Source organism: Mobula birostris, chromosome 25, assembly GCF_030028105.1.
Source record: "Mobula birostris isolate sMobBir1 chromosome 25, sMobBir1.hap1, whole genome shotgun sequence".
Classification (NCBI taxonomy): Eukaryota; Metazoa; Chordata; class Chondrichthyes; order Myliobatiformes; family Myliobatidae; genus Mobula; species Mobula birostris.
This window is the reverse complement of record NC_092394.1, coordinates 48,166,415-48,188,200: the sequence shown is the minus strand read 5'-3', so window position 1 is coordinate 48,188,200 and position 21,786 is coordinate 48,166,415. Positions and strand designations below refer to the sequence as shown.

General features: G+C 39.5%; 1 protein-coding gene across 2 annotated transcripts in view; it reads left to right on the top strand.

The window, feature by feature from the left end:
- The window catches only part of ap2b1 (adaptor related protein complex 2 subunit beta 1), a 265,422-nt gene that overhangs the window by 58,739 nt on the left and 184,897 nt on the right, over positions 1-21,786 (top strand). For both annotated transcript variants that reach the window (XM_072243607.1, XM_072243606.1), the window contains exons 7-8: positions 2,485-2,706; positions 13,237-13,357. In XM_072243607.1, coding sequence (XP_072099708.1) covers positions 2,485-2,706; positions 13,237-13,357 — 343 coding nt within the window. The remainder of the gene's footprint in view (positions 1-2,484; positions 2,707-13,236; positions 13,358-21,786) is intronic.

The following is a 21,786-nucleotide window of genomic DNA, read 5'->3' as shown; positions in this document are numbered from 1 at the left end:
TTAGTATGTTTGGTGATGACACTAAATAGTGGTGTGGACAGCAAGGAAGATTATCAGCAGAGTATGGATTAGATGGAAAGATGGGCAGATGTAATTTAAGCCCCCCCCCCCCACATTAAAAACGGATGGAGTATTTTGGGAAATCAAATAGGGGCAGGGCAAACACAGTGAATGATGGAGCATAAATGAATAGAGAAGCTTAAGGGGTCAAAGTCCATAGTTGCATGAAAGTGAAAATGCAGTTTGATAGTGAGGTGAAAAAGGGATATGGCATGATGCCTTCTCAGGTAAGGCCATAGGATATAAGATTAGGGACGTTGCACTCAGTAGCCACTTTATTAGATACAGGGGTACCTAATAAAGTGGCCACAGGAGTGCAATCTGGTGTGATCTTCTGCTGCTGTAGCCCATCTGTTTCAATGTTTGACATGTATATTCAGAAATGCTCTTCTGTACACTACTGTTGTAACATGTGGTTACCTGAGTTACTATCACTTTCCTGTCAGCTTGAGTCGGTTTGGCCGTTCTCTTCTGACCTCTCTCATTAACAAGGCATTTTCACTGACAGGTCTGCCCTCACTTGATTTTTTTTTTGCATCATGCTCTGTAAATTCTATAGACTATTGTGCATGAAATTCCAGGAGATCAGTAGTTTCTGAGATACTCAAAACCCCTTGTCTGGCACCAACAAGCGTTGCACCTTAGATCATATTTCTTCCCCTCTCTGATGTTTGGTCTGAACCACTTGACCATGTCTGCCTGCTTTTATGCATTGAGTTGCTGCCACATAATGAGCTGATTAGGTATTTGCATTAACAAGCTGTTGTACGGGTGTGCCTAATAAAGTGGCCACTGAGTGTATGTTGCAACTTTACAAAGTGCTGGTTTGGTCTCTCTTAGAGTATTGTGTGCAGTTCTTCTTGCCGTTCTGTAACAGGGATGTCATAGTACGAGAGAGAGTACAGGAGAGATTCACCAGAGTGGTCCCTAGATTAGAGGACTTTATTTAGTTTTGGATAATAGACTGGATAGGCCGGGCTTGTTCTCCGTGGAGCAAAGAGAGCAGAACAGTGACCTGATAGAAGTATATAAGATTATTGGAGACATAGATGGTTAAAATCTTATTTATTTATTGATTGGTTGAGATATAACATTGAATAGGCCCTCCCAGCCCTTCGAGCCGTGCTGCCCAGCAATTTCTCAATATAATCCTACCCTAATCACGGGACAATTTGCAATCTCTAATTAACCTACCAACTGGTATGTCTTTGGATTGTGGGAGGAAACTGGAACACTCAGAGGAAACCCACGCAGTCATGGGGAGAATGTACGAACCCCTTCCAGGCAGCAGCAGAAATTGAACCCAGGTCGATGGTACTGTAAAACATTGTGCTAACCACTACGCCACAGTGCCGCCCCTACTTTTCCCATGGTGGGTTTTCAAAAGTAATAAGGTATAGGTTTGAGGTGAAAGGATGGAGGTTTAAAGGAGGTAGGTTGTTTTAAAGAGTGGAGTTATATCTGATATGGGTTACTTTGTTCAACAGCCATTGAGGTGAGTACTTAAGCAGGCAAGGCTCAGAAGGATACGTTCCTATTATGGGCAAATCTCCAGTTAGTTTGGCATGGACATACTGGCCAAAGGATTAATTGTGTGTTGCGATTCTGTAATAATGACTTTAGTAGAACCAAATTTTAAAAGCAGAATGCAACATGAAATTACATTGTATCATTCCTGCAAAATATATTTACAAGCATAAGTTTCTGGCTTCTAGTGTTTTAAGTTAAACTTGAATTATGTCTGAAGTGGACCTTTGGAAACTTACTCAGGCTTCAAAACTGAGTGTTACAGTGTAAACACGAGGAATTCTACAGATGCTGGAAATCCAAGCAACACACATCAAAGTTGCTGGTGAACGCAGCAGGCCAGGCAGCATCTGTAGGAAGAGGTACAGTCGACGTTTCGGGCCGAGACGTCGACTGTACCTCTTCCTAGAGATGCTGCCTGGCTTGCTGCGTTCACCAGCAACTTTGATGTGTATTACAGTGTAATGGCGGATTGTGTATTCTGGCCATAATGTGATCAACATCCCTCCTGTGAGTTGAATATAATAGTACAGTTCCCCCCACATACTGAAAGGGAAGGATATTCTATGGGAGAACTTGCATATGAATAAACAAATATCTTGTGCCACTGAAAAGCAGCTTCCATAAATGTCCATTTATTCCATGTCTTATCTGTTGATTTTATATATCGAGTTGAGTTGTTTTCATGTGAGCGAGACTGGGCAAACAAACCAACCCTGAATGAATATCATGCTATTCAACTGAACACTGTACTTAACCAAAATTTCTTCTGGACTTAGCTCCAAATTAGTGCACGTGCCACTCTGAATTACATGCCATGGATCAGCTTTAATTTGTGAAATATGTAGGGAAAGGCTGTCTTGAAGATTAACAAAGTCTTTCTATTTTCCTTGCTAGTATCTGTGAGCGGGTGACACCACGACTTTCCCATGCTAACTCTGCAGTTGTCCTCTCGGCTGTGAAAGTGCTGATGAAGTTTATTGAGCTGCTTCCCAAGGATTCTGAATATTACAATACCATTCTGAAGAAACTGGCTCCTCCCCTGGTCACCTTGTTATCTGGGGAACCTGAAGTGCAGTATGTGGCTTTGAGAAACATTAACCTTATTGTGCAGAAGAGGTGAGTATGGTTTGGGACTTGGCTCTATTGCATTTTTGCTGTTTCCTGTACGTTTGTGTCTATATCATACTGGTTCTCACCTGGCTTCAGATTTTTGAGTTGATGTTTCACAATCCCTTCATCCCTACCCTTTCCCGGTGTTCTCAAACTAGAGAATCTCTTCTTTCCAACATGTGTATCTACTTCCTTCAGCATATGCAAATGGAAGGCTTCTGCAGAAAATGAAATTTCACTTCACCACCTCACCCTGAGTCTGCAGGCTCCATTGTCTTCTTGCCTCCTTAAAAAGTTGCCAAACTGAGACAGCCTATGGTTATTGTGCTATTAGGAGCTTGAACTCAGTGCCCCATGCCACAGATTACCATGTTGTAGTGCCTCTTTACATGGCTGGGCACCTCTGTATGTTATCAGAGATTAGGAAGAAAACCTGTCTTATATGTTGTTCAGCCATCTAACTACATCCTTTTCTTTCCTCAAATGTATAATAAAAATTTAATTCATAGCGGAGCACACTTGTGGAATGTTTTGTAGATGATAGACACAATCAATAAGTTCCAGCTCAGAGATATTGGTAGACTAAGAATCTCATTACGACATGATAACATGCTGTCACCTTGTAGAACATAGCTTTCTGGAGCAGGATTATGAAGTATTGGTATATTGAACTATAAAGATTTTGATTTACCTTGTATTGCCTCATTAGAGCTGCAAACACTTTTGAAAATAAATTTCCAATTACTTGAGGCAGATTGAATCTATCCTGGGACAAAAGCAACTTCCATATTGAACATAGAACAGTCCAGCACAGTGTGGGCCCTCAGGTCCATTATGCTGTGCCGACCTATAAAAACCTACCTTACAATCAATCTGACTTTTCCCTCCTACACAGCCCATAACTTTGCTGCATTTTTCTTTAATCTATATGCCTTTTGAAAAGTTTTTTATATGTCCCTATTGCATTAACCTCTACCACCACCCCAGCAATGTATTCTAGGTATCCACAGCTCTATTTTTAAAAAAAAACCTACCGCTGACATCTCCCCTAAATTTTCTCCCAGCCTTCTTAAATGGATGTCCTCTGGTGTTGGCCACGGTTACCCTAGGAAAAAGGCGCTAAATGTCTAAATTTTGAGTTTAGATGTCTACTCTAGCTTTGTCTCTCATAATCTTATACACCTCCATCAAGATGCCTCTCATCCTCTGTTGCTCTGAAGAGAATGGCCCTAGTTAATGTAGCCTTTCCTCATAAGACATGTTCTCTAATCCAGGCAGCATCCTGATAAACCTGTGCTCCTTCTCTAAAACTTTCATATGCTTCCAGTAAGATGACCAAACTGAACACTATATTCTAAGTGTAGTCTAACCGGAGTGTTAGAAAGCAACAACAGTACCTCACAGTTCGTGAACTTAATCCCCCCACTAATGAAGGTCAGCACATTTTACGCCACTTGAACTAGCATGTCAACTTGCATGGCAGCTTTCAGAGCTCTATGGACTTGTACTCCACCTTCAAGTTCACATTCAACTACATATCCTTTTGTAACATACAACAATCTTCTACACTATCTCCACTACCTAACCTTAATGTCATCTGCAGACTAGCAAACCTACCCTTTCATTTACTCATGCAAGTCATTTGTAAAAATCACAAACAGCAGTGGTCCCAGAGCTGATTCCTGTGGAATACCACTAGGGATGGACCTGCAGGCAGAATACACTCATCATCTACCACCCTCTGCCTTTTGTAGGCAAGCCAATTCAGAATCCAGGCATCCAATTTTCCATGGATCCCAGGCCTCATGACTTTCCAGATGAGGCCACCATGGGGATTCTTGTCAAATCTCTTACTAAAATCAATATACAGCACATCCACCACTTTACCTTCATCAATTTGTTTAATCACTTTAGAAAAATTCAGTCAGGCTTGTGAGGCATAACCTACCCCTCACAAACCCAAGCTGACTATGGTGTTTCAAATGCTCAGAAATTGTGTCCTGAAGAATCCTCTCCAACAGTTTGTCTACCACTGATGCAAGACTCAGTGGTTTATAATTCCCAGGATTATCGCTATTTCCTTTCTCGAACAACAGAACAATATTTGTCCAATCCTCCAGTACCACTCCTGTGCTCAGGGAGGATGCAAAGATCATGGTCAATCCTCCAGTAATCTCTTCCCCTGTTTCCAGTAGTAACCTGGGTTAGATCCTGTCTTATCCCAGAGGTTTACCTGTATTAATGTTTGTCAAAAGCTCCAACTCTACCTCCTTCTTAACCTCAAATTAGCCTGTACTACTCTAACCTCACCCTTATCAAAGTCACTCTCCTTGGTGAACACTGAAGCAAAGTGTTTATTAAAGACTCCTTTGTCTCCAGACACGTAGTGCTCTTCATCCCTGGGTAGTGTTAACACTCAATCTAGTAATCCTCCTGAACATCATATACAGTGCCTCTAACAAGTAATCACCCCCCCCAACCCCCAACCCCCAACCCCCGGAAGTTTTCATGTTTTATTGTTTTACAACGTTGAATCGAAGTGAATTTAATTGGGCTTTTTTTAAAACACTGATCAACAGAAAAAGGCTCTTCTGTGTGAAGGTGAAAACAGATCTCCACAAAGTGATCTCAGTTAATTACAAATATAAAACACAAAGTAATTGATTGCATAAGTATTCATCCCCCCCCCCCCTTAATATGACACACCAAATCATCACTGGTGCAGCCAATTGGTTTTAGAAGTCACATAATTAGTTAAATGGAGATCACCTGTGTGCAGTCAAGGTGTTTCAACTCTCTGGAAGATCCAACTGCTGGTGAGCGAGTATCCTGGCAAAAACTACACCGTGAAGACAAAAAAAAACACTCCAAGCAACTCTGTAGAAAGGTTATTGAAAAGCTCATCAGGAGATGAATACAAGAAAATTTCCAAGTCACTAAATATCCCTTGGAGTATAGTTAAGGCAATCATCAAGAAATGGAAAGAATATGGCACAGCTGTAAACCTGCCTAGAGTAGGCTGTCCTCCAAAACTGAGTGACTGTGCAAGAAGGGGACTAGTTAGGGAGGCCACCAAGAGACCTATGATAACTGTAGAGAGGTTACAGACTTCAGTGACTGAGATGGAAGAGACTGCGCACACAATTGTTGCTTGGGTGTTTCACCAGTTGCAGCTTCAAGGGAGATTGGCAAAGCAAAAGCCAACGTTGAAAAAAGCTCACATGAAATGTCAGCTAGAGTTTGCTAGGAAGCATGTGGGAGACTCTGAAGTCAGCTGGAAGAAGGTTCTATGGTGTGATGAAACCAAAATTGAGCTTTTTATCCCATCAGACTAAATGCTATGTTTGGCATAAGCCAATCACAGCACATCATCTAAAACACACCATCCATACTGTAAAATATGGTGATGGCTGCATCATGCTGTGGGGATGCTTCACTGCAGTGGGCCCTGGAAGGCTTGTGAGGTAGAGGGTAAAATGAATGCAGCAAGATACAGGGAAATCCTGGAGGAAAACCTGATGCGGTCCACAAGAGAACTGCGATTTGGGGGAAGATTTGTTTCCAGCAAGATAATGACTTCAAGCATAAAACCAAAGCTATACAGGAATGGCTTAAATACAAGTTAATGCCCTGGAGCACTCAATCCAATTGAGAATTTGTGGCTGGACTTGAAAAGGGCTGTTCCCTCATGATCCCCATGCAATCTGACAGTGTTTGAGTAGTTTTGTAAAGAGGAATGGGGAAAAAAATTGTCCAGATGTGCAAAGCTGATAGATACCTATCCACACAGACTCGAGGCTGTAATTGCTGCCAAAGGGTCATCTAATACTGGCTTGAAAGGGGTGAGTAATTATGCAATCAATTATTTTGTTTAATAACTGTAATAAATTTAGACCAATTTGTAGAAATTTGTTTGCAGTTTGATATGAAAGGGTTTTTTTTTATGTTGATCAGTATCAAAAAAGCCTAATTAAACCTAATTAAATTCACTGTGATTCAATGTAGTAAAATAATAAAGCATGAAAACTTCCTGGGGGGGGTGGTGAACGTGAATACTTTTTATAGGCACTGTATATATGTATAGAACACCTTGGGGGTTTTCTTAATTATACTCTTCAAGTCTCGTGTCCCCTTCTAGTTCTATTCCTTCTTTAGCTCCTTCCTGGATACCTTTATAATTCTTAAGAATCCAGCTTAATTTTTGCTTCTTCCTTCCTCCATAGTTCCTTTACCCTACCATCCTTTCCCTGTCTGAGTGGGACAATCCTATCCAGAAACCCATGTAAGTGGTCCCTAAACAACCTCCAAATTTCTGCTGTACCTTCCCTGAGAACATCTGATCCAAATTTAGGCACGCAGGTTCCTGCCTAAAACCATTGTAATTGGCATTACCCCAATTAAATACTTTCCTACATCATCTACTCCTGTCCTTTTTCATAGCTATGCTAAATGTAAGGGAGTTGTGGTCACTATCTTCAAAATGCTCACCCACCAAGAGTGTGTCACCTGAGTGGGTTCATTGCTCAGTGCTGGTTCTAATATGGCCTTTCCTCTAGCCAACCTGTCCAGCTACTGTGTCAGGAATCCTTCCTGAACACCCCTAACAAACTCTGTCCTAACTGAACATTTTGCACTAAGGAGATGCCAGTCAATTTTAGGAAAATTAAAATCACCCATGATGACAACCCTGTTATTTTTGCACCTTTCTTAAATCTGCCTACCAATCTGTTCCCTCAGTGTCCCGGTTGCTTTTAAGGGGCGTATAGAATACTCCCAACAGAGTGATTGCTCTCTTCTTGTTTTTGACTTCCACTCACACTAACGATGTCTCCATGATGCCCTCTCATTCTGCAGCTATGATACTCCCATTCTACAGCTATGATACTGTTCCTGATTAGTAATGCTACTCCCTCACCTCTTTTACCTTCCTTCCCTCCCTTTTTGAAACATTGAAATCCCAGAATATCAAGCAGCCAAGTCCAAAGAGGAAGAAAGATTCTAAGGGGAGTAAGGGGCGACCGTGGCTGACAAGGGAAGTCAAGGACAGTATAAAAATAAAAGAGAAGAAGTATAACATTAGCAAAGATGAGCGGGAAGCCGGAGGATTGGAAAACTTTTAAAGAGCAACAAAAGATAACTAAAAAGGCAATACGGGGAGAAAAGATGAGGTATAAAGGTAAGCTAGCCAAGAATATAAAGGAGGATAGTAAAAGCTTCTTTAGGTATGTGAAGAGAGAAAAGTTAGTTAAGACCAAAGTTGGGCCCTTGAAGACAAACAGGTGGATTTATTATGGGGAACAAAGAAATGACAGGTACTTTGGATCTGTCTTCACTTGGGAAGAAACAAACAATCTCCCAGACGTAATAGTGGCCAGAAGACCTAGGGTAACGGAAGAACTGAAGGAAATTCACATTAAGCAGAAAATGGTGTTGGATAGACTGATGGGACTGAAGGCTGATAAATCCCCAGGGCTTGATGGTCTGCATCCCAGGGTACTTAAGGAGGTGGCTCTAGAAACCGTGGACGCATTGGTAATCATTTTCCAATGTTCTATAGATTTGACATCAATTCCTGTGGATTGGAGTGTAGCTAATGTTATCCCACTTTTTAAGAAAGGAGGGAGAGAGAAAACAGGCAATTATAGACCAGTTAGCCTGACATCAGTGGTGGGGAAGATGCTGGAGTCAATTATAAAAGATGAATAGCGGCACTCTTGGATAGCAGTAACAGGATCGGTCCAAGTCAGCATGGATTTACGAAGGGGAAATCATGCTTGACTAATCTTCTGGAATTTTTTGAGGATGTAACTATGAAAATGGACAAGGGAGAGCCAGTGGATGTAGTGTACCTGGACTTTCAGAAAGCCTTTGATAAGGTCCCACATAGGAGATTAGTGGGCAAAATTGGAGCACATAGTATTGGGGGTAGGGTACTGTCATGGATAGAAAATTGGTTGGCAGACAGGAAACAAAGAGTAGGGATTAACAGGTCCCTTTCAGAATGGCAGGCAGTGAGTAGTGGGGTACCGCAAGGCTCTGTGCTGGGACCGCAGCTATTTACAATATACATTAATGATTTACATGAAGGGATTAAAAGTAACATTAACAAATTTGCAGATGACCCAAAGCTGGGTGGCAGTGTAAAATGTGAGGAGGATCTTATGAGAATGCAGGGTGACTTGGACAGGTTGGGTGAGTGGGCAGATGCATGGCAGATGCAGTTTAATGTGGATAAATGTGTGGTTATCCACTTTGGTGGCAAGAACAGCAAGGCAGATTACTATCTGAATGGTGTCAAGTTAGGAAAAGGGGAAGTACTACGAGATCCAGGTGTCCTTGTTCATGAGTCACTGAAAGTAAACATTCAGGTACAGCAGGCAGTGAAGAAAGCTAATGGCATGCTGGCCTTCATAACAAGGGGAATTGAGTATAGGAGCAAAGAGGTCCTTCTGCAGTTGTACAGGGCCCTACTGAGACCACAGCTGGAGTATTGTGTGCAGTTTTGGTCTCCAAATTTGTGGAAGGACATTCTTGCTATTGAGGGAGTGCAGCATGGGTTCACGAGGTTAATTCCCAGGATGGTGGGACTGTCATACATTGAAAGATTGGAGTGACTGGGCTTGTATACACTGGAATTTAGAAGGATGAGAGGGGATCTGATTGAAACATATAAGATTATTAAGGGATTGGTCAAGCTAGAGGCAAGAAACATGTTCCTGATGTAGGGGGAGTCCAGAACCAGAGGCCACAGTTTAAGAATAAGGGGTAGGCCATTTAGAACAGAGTTGAGGAAAAACTTTGTCACCTGCACCTATTGTCTATAATGGCCACAGTGTAATTATTTCATATACTGATCCATGTTGTAAATTCATCACCCTTATTCTTAATATTTCTTGCATTAAAGTAACCACATTTCAACCCTTCCAACTGACTGTATTTATGCCCTATCCACTGCCTATCCTTCCTCACAGTTTCTGGGCACATTGCATGTAGAGGGAGATGCAAAGCTCCATCATCTGACCTATCACTGTGGTTCCCATCCCCCAGACAACCTAGTTTAAACTCTGCAGAACAACTCGCGCAAACCTGCCCACAAGGCCATCGTCCCTCTTGAGTTCAAGTAGAACCCATCCCTTTTTTTTTAATGGGTCATAACTTCCCCAGAAGAGATCCTAATGACCCACAAGCCTGAAATCCTGCCCCCTGCACCAAGCCTTTAACCGTGCATTTGTTTATATAGTTTCCTATCCTTAACTTGCTTTGATGAGAATTAAACATTTAATTGAATATTGTCTATATTCACTTATCACCAAGTGCATGCTGTTCTTTCAAAATGAAACAACTCCATTTTAATATAATTGTATAGTATCTAATTATTTTTTAAAAATTCCTATTCTTATAAAGTGGAGCATCTTAGTGAATCGCTGCTCAGATATACCAGTTCATGCAGATGTAGAATTTTCTTACAAATGTAGAATAATCTTCAAATTAGTGTAACTCCATTACTAGTTCATTTGGCAGCTTTATTGTTCGGGACTCTGCTCATAAGGTTTCATAGTGATGCTGCTAAGTAGTTTTTAGTTATGACAACTGAAGCAACCAGAGAATACAGTGTCAGTACAGTATAGGTTTTTATACAGTAAAACCCAACAGTGAACTTGATGGCAAATTCCATGCTGCAACTTATTTCTCTTCCAATTTTGGTTGTAGCACTGCTATCTATAGTGCTTCTTGTAAGTAGCTCAGCAAAGAAGACTATTGATCTTATTAAGCAACACACGCAAAATGCTGGAGGAAGTCCGCAGGTCAGGCAGCATCTCTGGAAATGAATAAACAGTCGCCATTTTGGGCTGAGACCCTTCTTCAGGACTCCTTATTAACTGAGGGAAGCCAGTGGGCTACAAACATCAGATTTTCTTGCTTATTTAGCTAAAAACAAATATTTACCATGCAAGGGCAGCAGTTTTCTTTCCTTACAAAAACACTAGTTACAAACACTAGTGTGTTAGACAGTGTAATAAAATTTCATGGTAACAATCATAAATGCTAGCATTTTGATTATATATGTAATTAATTAAATTCATAAATGGCCATGCTGAGATTTGAGCTTGTATTTTGGTTTAATTATTGCTTGTATGACGTCTTGAATGCAACTAAACTGTACTTTGTAAATATATAAATATATTTGAGACCTGTCAGGGAATCACAGCACGCAAACCTGATAGCAAATTCCACATCATACCAGTAGGGATGTTGGAACTTATTTTTTTCATTATCTTCTCACTCTCCCAGCATCAATAACACTGCCATCACAGAGGATGGCTAAGCCAACAGTTTGTGGGGAGACCTCTTTGGTCAATGTATTCTGTTGCACACAGTGGAAGTTCAATTTGAATTAATAGCTACTGTTCCCATATTGTAGTGTAGGCTCGACACAAAATCACAGATCTTCAATCACAGTTCTAATCTTCCAGCCCACTGCCCCTCTTGGGTAATAGAGTTTCACTCAACGTTTTTTTAGGAAATACATTGTAAAATATGTTTTTAAAATAATTTCTTTTAAAAACACTGGTTCTTTGCAGACCTTTGTTAGAGCTAGCGACTTCTCTGAATATTTCAAACTGGAGCATGTATGTTTTTCTCTCTCTGAGTTTCTGCATTTTTACTTATTTGCCATTCATGCTCTGGGAATTGAACTGAATATTCGGAGCACACCTGGTGACATTTCTGACAGAAACATTATGGTATCTTAGTTATTCTAATCAGCCCAGGGTTTTGTTGCAGTTCATTCTCCAACTATCGTCTGCAAGTTTTCCTTAATCATTTACCATAGTGATTACCTGTGACTCCACTGTCACAGAAATGAATACAGGAAAAACTCCACTAATCTGCTATTTCATTTTACAGAAATCCTAATGGTTCGGCTTCTAGTTTGCAGGTGATGTTTTCTGTGCTCCCACTAAACTCAGCTGGGCCCCTTTACCCACACTCCTTTTAAACTTGAATGTTTTCTTGGAAGTTTACCATACTATAGTGTGAAATTGCAATGTGGGGGAGCAGTTCAAGGATCCAATGAATGAAACAGAAGACACAAATTTTAAAATGGGTACATTAACTATTTACTTAATACAGAACAGTGAAACACTAAACCAGGTATCTAGCTAAAAAGCGTTTGTCTAAACTACCTAAAACCATTATACTGTACATTTAGTTATCTTTTAATTGAACAGATACTCTGCTAAATCTCCCCGATTTATAAAACTGAAGACTAAGCATGCTATGAACAGATACTTAACTAAATAAATGCGGTTGGCGGGGGGGTCAATGTTTGCAATGCTCTTTTCTAATGGTCCTTCGCGGCTGGTCATGAATTCAGCCTGAAGTGGGTCCTGTGATTGGTAGCGGGGGTACCTCTCGCATGTGCTACTTATAGCCCCAAAGGCGCTCAGAACATGAAATAGGTGCTGTGGCACATAAGCCAACCAATGGGGAAAAGAGCATTGCATACTTTAAACGAACCAACAACTGACCAGCATGACGGAAGCAGCTTTCGACTGGCAAATAAGTCGTGCCTCCACATGACAAAAAATCCTAAAACAATACACCAAAACAATTACATGGACTACATCCAAAAAATGAGTAACATCCAAAACAGTAACATTCAGCAACTCTGCTAATCTAATAATGACTGATAATGGACCAAAGTACCAAGGGTGCTGGATGATCAGGGATCTATTGTAAATGAGTTTTATTTGTTTCTATTAAGAATTTGAAGGACTAGAGTGGAGGTTTTTCATTATATTCTGTTTTACACATTGTTCTTTGCACACTGGAGTATACTCGTATTATTTGAAAGAGCTGCTAAAGGATTTTTTTTATCTTGCTGAGAGGCAAAGATTTAACATCCCCATATTTAGCCTCTGCATATCTAGCAATCCCTCAGTACCAGAGAGTGAGTTATGATTCTGCATTTGAATTCTGGAAGGACCTTGATATTGCAACCTGAGGCAAGTGTACACTAAATTATGCATAACTAATACATTTTTTATAACAATTATGCAACTTCTTTTCTGTAACAGACATTTGGAAGGAACACAGAAAACCTTTCTCAATTCATCCCTTGTTTCCTTGAGGGAATACCTTTGCACTCAGCAGCTGGAGGTGTAAACAGTCAATTGCACTACCTTTGGAAAATAATAATGAGATACAGAGGTGTAGCAATTATGAAATTTCATCACATCAGAGCCAATTCCTTCAAGCTTTTTAGTACAAAAAAGGTTAGCATGGATTTTACTTGCAGATAAGTAAAGGTCCTAATGAAGGGTCTCAGCCCAAAACGTCGACAGTTTATTCCTGTTTATGGTTGTTGCCTCACCTGCTGAGTTCCTCCATCATTTTCGTGTGTGTTACTTTGGATTTCCAGCATCTGCAGAGTCTCTTGTGTTTAAGTAAGACCATGGTGTTTGAATGAGCAAAGGATGTATGTGTTTTCTTTTCCCCAGCTATGCAATAATCATGCATGTTCTCATTTTTCAGACCCGAGATCCTAAAACAAGAGATAAAGGTGTTCTTTGTGAAATACAATGACCCAATATATGTAAAACTGGAGAAACTAGACATAATGATTCGCCTTGCTTCTCAGGCCAACATTGCTCAGGTCTGTATCTTGTCATGCAATAAGCAGGCATGTTCTTATTGTCTGTCCGGTAATGAGGGAAAGGGTTTAGGTTTAAAAAGGGAAGCATGACAAGTAAAGGAAGATGTAATCTGAAATATCCTGTTGAAAGAAAATATGCTTGACTCTTTTGTGACCATGAATTTATTTAAAATCTGAAATTTCCACATGGTAGAATGTTATTCAGAGCTAATTTGGTATCAGAAATTATTCATACATGTTGATTTGCTTTAAACTATAGTATTCACTGTTGTTCGTGCTGTCCTCTTCCACACACAATGCTTCACCTCAGTGGGGACAGTCTTACAAACCTCCTTGTTCTTGCTTTAAGCCAGTAACTATAATTCCAGAAAAAGATTTTCTTTAGTTTACCCATAGTCCTTCTAGGGTGCTTTCGCAGGTCATTCTGTTCAGCTCCAGATGCTCTTTGTTCATACAGGCAGTCCTTGGGTTAAGCAAAGCTTCCTCACATGGTAACTGTCCATAAGCCAATTACTCTATTAGAAACACTTATTTCCAGAAAAACCTATGTATGTTGTATTGCTATACATATCCTTGCTGTAATTCTCTCAGTGAATAATCACCCTTACACCAAACTATTAGAATATATTATATGGCTTCCAGCCATTAATAAATACCATGAAACATATTATTGTTATTGCTATCTTGAGAAATGCTTTAAAATGTAAGGGTGAATTTTCATAAGTTGGGTCATTCTAATGATAAACCCTGTAAATAGATGAGGGATCCCGTTCACATGTGTTTTCAGGTGTGTCCGAATCTACTTTTTCATGATTTCCTTCAATCCATAAATCACATGCATGTCTTGTATTTCATTTAGATGAGTTAAAATTTTATTTCTTTGAATATACTGTATAAAAGCATCTTTATTTCCAAATGGAGATGCACACTGGCTTCAGGAGAAATGTATCTCCTCTCCACCAATTCATCATCAATAGCTCTACAGTTTGCAACATTTCAACGTTCAGATCCATTCCCATCATTATTTCACAGGAACTCGTGGGACAACCATAAACTCCTTTATTAACAAAAATACTCAGCAGGGGATGTAGTTCTTACCAAGTACATTTATTACCAAAGTGTGTACTGTATATTATATACAAACTTGAGATTCACTTTCTTACAGGCAGCCACAAAACACAAACTGAATAGAACCCATTTTTAAAAAAACACTCATTGTGGGGATGAAGAAAAGAACAATCATGTAAACAAACGAAACTCAGAACTAAAGTTCATGTAAGTGAGTCTGTAGCCACAAAGCCAGTTCATGGCTGTAGCCAGTCCAGGAGCCCATTAGTTTCAGGCCACAGGTTCAGTTCAGCACGAAGGCAGGTTAACCTCGGCGAGCAGCAAGCCGTACATTGACTCTGACCTCGCCTGTGATCCCAACATCCTGAACTTTTCTGTCTGGCGCAGTATTTAAATCGGCCAAACATAGGCTCATTCTTCACTCTCCAGCCCGTGCCGTGCTGCTTTGATTCAGCTCCAGTTCCACTGCAGCAATGGCCAAACATTGGCTCATTCCTTGTTTTCAGACCTGGGACCCTCGACCTGGATTTGGCCATACACGCCCTTTTCAATCCGGTGTGTGCTTAGGTCGGCCAATCATTGACTCATTCCTCTCTCTGGGACCCAGGCTCTGCCACCTTAATTCAGCCTTTCTGTAGCATGCGACAACTTACTGCGCCTTTGCGTCTCCAGTTCACTCTGCAAAAATGCCAGGTTGTGGAGGTGGTTCAAAAGCACAGCCCCGGAAGGAAAGTTACAGACAATTGATCTCAGAGATCGTTGTGCAGAAAAATGGAGCTATTTGTAGATCTGTTTGCTGTCAGTAAGGCGTGGCTTTGTCTCACCAGCGCCATCCTAAACCAGAAGATAGAAGTAGGGTAAAATTCCATTTTCCCCAGGACAAACCGGTGCTATTCTACACAGCCATCATAGAGAGCATCCTCACATCAGCCACTACTGTCTGGTTTGGTGCAGCATGCTCTCAGAATATACAAAACTACAACAAACTGTCAATTCAGCTGAAAAGGTCATTGGCTCCAGTTTACCATCACTTCAAGACTTGTACCTGTTCAGGACAAATAAGCGGGCAGGAAAATTATTGCGGACACTACCCACACAGCAAACTGTCTTTTGCTAAAGCTCCCTTCTGGACGGTGCTATTAAAACAAAACTTCACCCTATCTTAAGTTTCTTCTTCCAAGCAACCACTCTAGTTAGACTCAAACCCCATCCTCTCCCAATCTACTGCCTATCTAGTCACTGCACTGTAACCACTTTAAACTGCTTTTTATAATGCTGTTTACATTATAACTACATGATGGTATTTATGTACACTACTGTGCAAAAGTTTTGGGCACATGTATATAAGATTTTTGTACAGTATTGTATTTGTCAACGTGGAGCGGAGAGCAAGTTTGTAAATCTGGCAGGAGCAAAGGATGTTGGGAATGGCGTGGCTGGTGCACTGTGGGACAGGTGGCAGAGAAGGAGTGCCAGTGTGGAAGGATGGCGCGGGTGCAGACATACCCAGCCAAGGCACCAGGCAAGGTCATTTGATTCCAAACAATTGGTTTATTGATCAGTGCAGAATGTCTCTCTGATGCTCCCCTCTCTCATCCCCTTTTCCCAACTATAATTCCCTTCTCCTTGCCACTCTTAGTCCACTGTAGAGACCCATATCAGAATCAGGTTTATCATCACTCACATATGTCATGATTTTTTTTATTTTTGCAGCAGCAGTACAGTGCAATACATAAAATTACTGTATTGATGGGTATTCTATTCCATTTCGGTACTTTAACCTCTACTGTACATAATCCTTTATTCTACAATTGAATGTTTTTGTTACATATAGCAGCAAAACACACCATGCAAATTCTTAATACATGTAATTGTATATGGTGAATCAGGATGAGCCTTGATAAAGTCTATCCTTGATTTCTATGCCTGCCAAAATATCTGAATGCTTGTATTAAATCCAATCTCTCACTGCTTTGTTCCTTAATTTGAACACAATGCACACAATCTGTTACCTCAGCTGGGCAGCAAGCTCTGCATTTGTTCTGTTCCAAGGCTGTTAACTGTACATTTACCTTATTCTTCATAAATGCTGGAGCCATTTTGACTCTTTCATTGTTCTTCCTGGCACCCCCACCCCCTGTCCTCTTTGATCTTTCTCTCTGTCCTAGACCCTGAAGCTGGATTATTCACTTGATGCCACAGATGCTCTCAACACAGAGTTTTTTCGGCATTTTATTTTTTGTTCCAGTTTTCAGCATCTGCAGTTCTTTGATCCTCTAACTGGTCATACATCTCTTTTGCAACCCCACAAATCTATCAGTGATGGAGCCTTCAGATATTTGCAGCTTTCTCGACTGATTCCTCTCCACCTTAAAATGCCAGGGAGCCGTGTGAGAAAATGTCATACTTGGCAAATTTTTGACCATATGTCAACATTCTGCCAAATGAGCTGAAGTAATTTTTTAATGCAAGTTGTTTGGAAAGCTAGTGGTTCTAAATGTGCAGTGATTCATCTGATAATGGTCCAAGCAGAGGAGTAGGCAGAGCATTAATGCTGACAGCAGCGAATAAAGTGATCCCCTTTCACCTTGAACCATTTCAATCAGCTGTTTTGTTTTTTTTCTCCTATGCTGTTGCCATACAGAAATTTGAAGAGTAAATAAACTCAGAGGCAGAGCTTAATCTGGAATGTTCAGTGTGCCTTGATTTGTACAGGGGTTCTGCATGTTTGGGCTTGTCCAGAGTGCCATTTACATTTCAAGCATTCCACAGCTACCACATCCTTATTGCTTTTTGCGGGGACTTGAGTCAGACATATTCAAGAAAGGAATACTTACAACAGTTATCCAAGTACAGAACTCAGTTTTTGTAAAACTCGGATTATTAAATAAATATTAGCTTGGCAGTAATTGTTATTTAATCTTTGGAGTGTACTGACAAACTTTGCTGTCTGCATAAAGTAATCAGATTTGCTTATTACCTTAAGGCTCTGAATTAAAGATTAATGCACAGGAATAAAACATTTAGGGCAGCTTTTGTTTTTGTGGAATTGTCGCTTGAGTAACGGCATTTACTGTTCACAGACAATTTAAGAAAGCTATATTTACTTGATATACAATGTAAACTGACAATTATCAAAACAGGCTAGCAAATTTGTGGATAGACTTTACATACCTTTTGAAACAGCCCTTCTCACTGGTAAACACTGAGTTCTGTTGCTGACAAACCAATTAATGAGGACAAGTGTACAAGGTGTGGAAATCAGGGTTTCTATTTGGTTAGGGATGATTATCCCAGTACAGAGTCTTGACCTGATATGTCGACTGTTCATTTCCCTCCACAGATGCTGCCTGACCCACTGAGTTCCTCCAGCAGTTTGCATTTTGCTTTTTCCTTGGCTTGTTGTTGAAATAATCATGAATGCCTCAAAAATTACTGAGCAGGATATGCTGAGTAGAATTGTGGGTTCTAATTCCTCTGATTTCCTAGGAGGCTAGTTTACTTATTAAGGGCAGCCTGATGAGGCAGTGTAAAATTATTGTATTGGACTTGAACTCAAATTCATGAGATCAAATTGCAGCTTAATAATCTGTGGTTTTAAAACAAAAAGACTGGCCTAATAAGGTTTATTACAAAAGTAACAGGTTATCATTAAAGGTCCATCCAGTTTAGTTCAGGAGAGGAAATCTTCCATTCCTGTGCTGTCTGGCCTCTTTGTGATTCAAGACCTACAGCAATCCTGTGCCTTTTGAGATGTTGACACAAGAAAATGCAGATGCTGCAATCCAGAGCAATAAACTAACTTCTGGAGAAGCTCAGTGGTAGTGTGCATTGTCTCCATTCTACTATTGTACTGTGAATTCATTTCAAGGCATGCCCACATTCCAGTCACAGTTCAGTCTTGATTAAAAAATGTTGACCCGCCTTTGCCTCCAGAGATGCTGCTTGACCCTTAGTTCTTAAAGCAGTTTGTTTTTAACAGCCTGAAACTGCCTAGGAAACCAGCAAGTTGTGTTACAACTGTCTTGTTAGCAGAAAAAGTATTAAATCTGGCTGACTACACAACATTAAACTAAGTACTGATTTGGGCTCTGCAGAGATGCTGTCAGAGTCCCATGAACAAACATCTGGGGAGACACCCCACTGACTGGTGAAACGACTGCCTGTAATTGAATTTTGAAAATCTTTCTTTTTCAATCTTTTTATTAATTTCAAAATATAGAAACAAAACATAGCAATAATACAAATAATATGAGATGTATTGTTACATTTAAAAAAAGAGTAATTGCAAAACCAAATAGTGGAAATTACCAAAACTCCCATACATGTAGAACTGATCACGGATAATATAAAGCAAAAAAAAGGAAAAAGACAAAAAAAAGAAAAAAAAACCCATCCCAAAAGAAAAAAAAACTAAACTAAACTAAAAGACTTGGGCAAAACTAACAACTTAAAAATGGAAAAGAAGAAAACCTCAGCGTCGACGCCTCCACTCCCCTCCAACAACAGTACAGAGAAATAAAACCAGTTTGGAAATGATCAAATTACATCAAATGAAAATGCTGAATAAATGGCCTCCAAATTTTTTCAAACTTAATAGAAGGGTCATAAACTGCACTTCTAATTTTCTCCAAATTCAGACACACCATAGTTCGTGAAAACCAATGAAATACTGTAGGAGGGTTGATCTCTTTCCAATTCAACAAGATGGACCTTCTAGCTATTAAAGTAAGAAATGCAATCATCCTTCGTGATGAAGAGGTTAAATTATTTGAGTCTATCATTGGTAATCCAAAGATAGCAGTAATTGGATGAGGTTGTAAGTCTAGATTTAGGACCGTTGAAATAATATCAAAAATATCTTTCCAATATTTCTCCAACAAGGGACATGACCAAAACATGTGAGTTAAAGAAGCAATCTCAGACTGGCATCTGTCACATATTGGATTAATATAAGAGTAATAACGAGATAGTTTATCTTTGGACATATGAGCCCTGTGAACTACTTTAAACTGTATCAACCTATGCTTAGCACATACAGAGGATGAATTCACCAACTGAAGAATTTTTTCCCATTTTTCAGTCGGTATATTAATCTCAAGTGCTCTTTCCCAGTCAGCTTTAATTTTATTAGAGGCATCAGGACATAAATTCATAATTATATTATATACAATTGCTATTACACCTTTCTGAGAAAGATTTAAGTCTAAGATTTTTTCCAAAGTGTCCATTGGATATGGGTGTGGAAAATTAGGAGAGACAGTAATTAAAAAGTTTCTAATCTGTAAATATCTAAAAAAGTGACATCTGGGTAAGTTATATTTATTAGAAAGTTGATCAAAAGACATAAAACAGTTATCCAAAAATAAATCGCGAAAAGATATTATACCTTTGGTTTTCCAATCAAAGTAAGCTTAATCCATCATGGAAGGTTGAAAAAGAAAATTTGATATAATGGGACTTGCTAGAATGAATTGATTAAACCCAAAAAATCTTCGGAATTGAAACCATATATGTAAAGTATGCTGAACTATTGGGTTATTCATTTGTTTATATGATTTAAAAGCGGTAAAAGGAAGTAAAGTTCCTAAAACCGAACCCAAGGAAAACCCTTGTAATGAATTAGATTCAAGATTTACCCAATGAGGGTTTAAAGATGCGTCCAAATCTTGTAGCCAAAATTTTAAATATCGAATATTAATTGCCCAATAATAGAATCTAAAATTTGGGAGGGCAAGTCCCCCCTCCTTCTTGGATTTCTGTAAATATCTTTTACCTAACCTAGGATTTTTATTCTGCCAAATATATGAGGAAATTTTTGAATCCACGTTATCAAAAAAAGATTTTGGGATAAAAATTGGAACCGATTGAAATATATACAAAAATTTAGGCAAAATGATCATCTTAATAGCGTTAATCCGACCAATCAAAGACAAAGAGATTGGGGACCATTTGGTAAATAAAAGTTTAATCTGATCAATTAAAGGTAAAAAATTAGCTTTAAGTAAATCTTTATATTTTTTGGTAATTGTTATCCCTAAGTATATAAATGAATCAGTAACCAATTTAAATGGTAAACGTCCATAAATAGGTACATGCTTATTTAAAGGGAATAATTCACTCTTACTAAGATTCAATTTGTAACCAGAAAAGTTACTAAATTGAGCTAACAGATCTAAGATAGCAGGAATTGACTTCTCCGGGTTAGAGATATATAACAACAAATCATCTGCATATAATGATAGTTTATGTATTTCATTTCCACGGGTAATACCAACAATATTTGGCGAGTCACGGATAGCAATTGCTAAAGGTTCAAGAGCAATATTAAATAGTAAAGGACTAAGAGGGCAACCTTGCCTAGTACCACGAAAAAGACGAAAAAAAGGAGATCTATAATTATTTGTACAGACCGAGGCTACCGGGGAGTAATATAACAATTTAATCCAAGATATAAATGTCAAATTAAAATTAAATTTCTCAAGAACATTAAATAAATAAGGCCATTCAACTCTGTCAAAGGCTTTCTCAGCATCTAATGAGATAATGAATTTTGAAAATCATACCGGATAGACACTTCTATGACTCCCTGAGTGTATCCATTCTTATGGCAGGGCAGATTGACCAGAGAGAGTGGTACAGTTATGTGGGTGGGAAGGAATATGGTTGGGAAACTTCAAGATTGACCGCTGGCTCCATGAAGCCTTGTTGTATTAATTAAAAGTTCAAAGTAACATTATCGCAGTACATACATGTCACCATATACAACCTTAAGATTCATTTTCTTGTGGGCATACTCAATAAATCTATAATATAATAATAACCGTAACAGAATCAATGAAAGACCCTACCAACTTGGGCAACGCGACTGCTTCTTGATTAGCATCTGCTCACCTCCTTCACTAGTCAGTCACTCAACATTTAGGACAAATACAAATGAAAGGGAACGGAATTTACTGTGCTTGGGGAACTTCGTTGTTCATCGCCTGTGGTAGCATCCTATTTAGCTACCAGTGGTAGCTAAAGAACGCACCTGCCAAATTGGATCTCTAGCAGTGACTTGATATGAAATATAAACTTATGTGATGTATCTGTCGTAGACCTACCTGCCCCAACACCATTGGTGGAGTTGACTGCCTTGTAGCCTTTCATTGTTGCAACCACGTGCAGTGGATTAGACTAACAGATCGAAACAGTTGTTAATAGTATTCCCAATGTCTCATGGATACTAACGGAAATAACAGAAATGTGTACTGCTGTGTCTGTAACCTCATGGCCCAGCATTTGCCACACTCCACCAATACAATTAAGGCAGAGTGTACTGCCCTCGCTGAGGTGTTGTAACATCAAATAGACAGTCA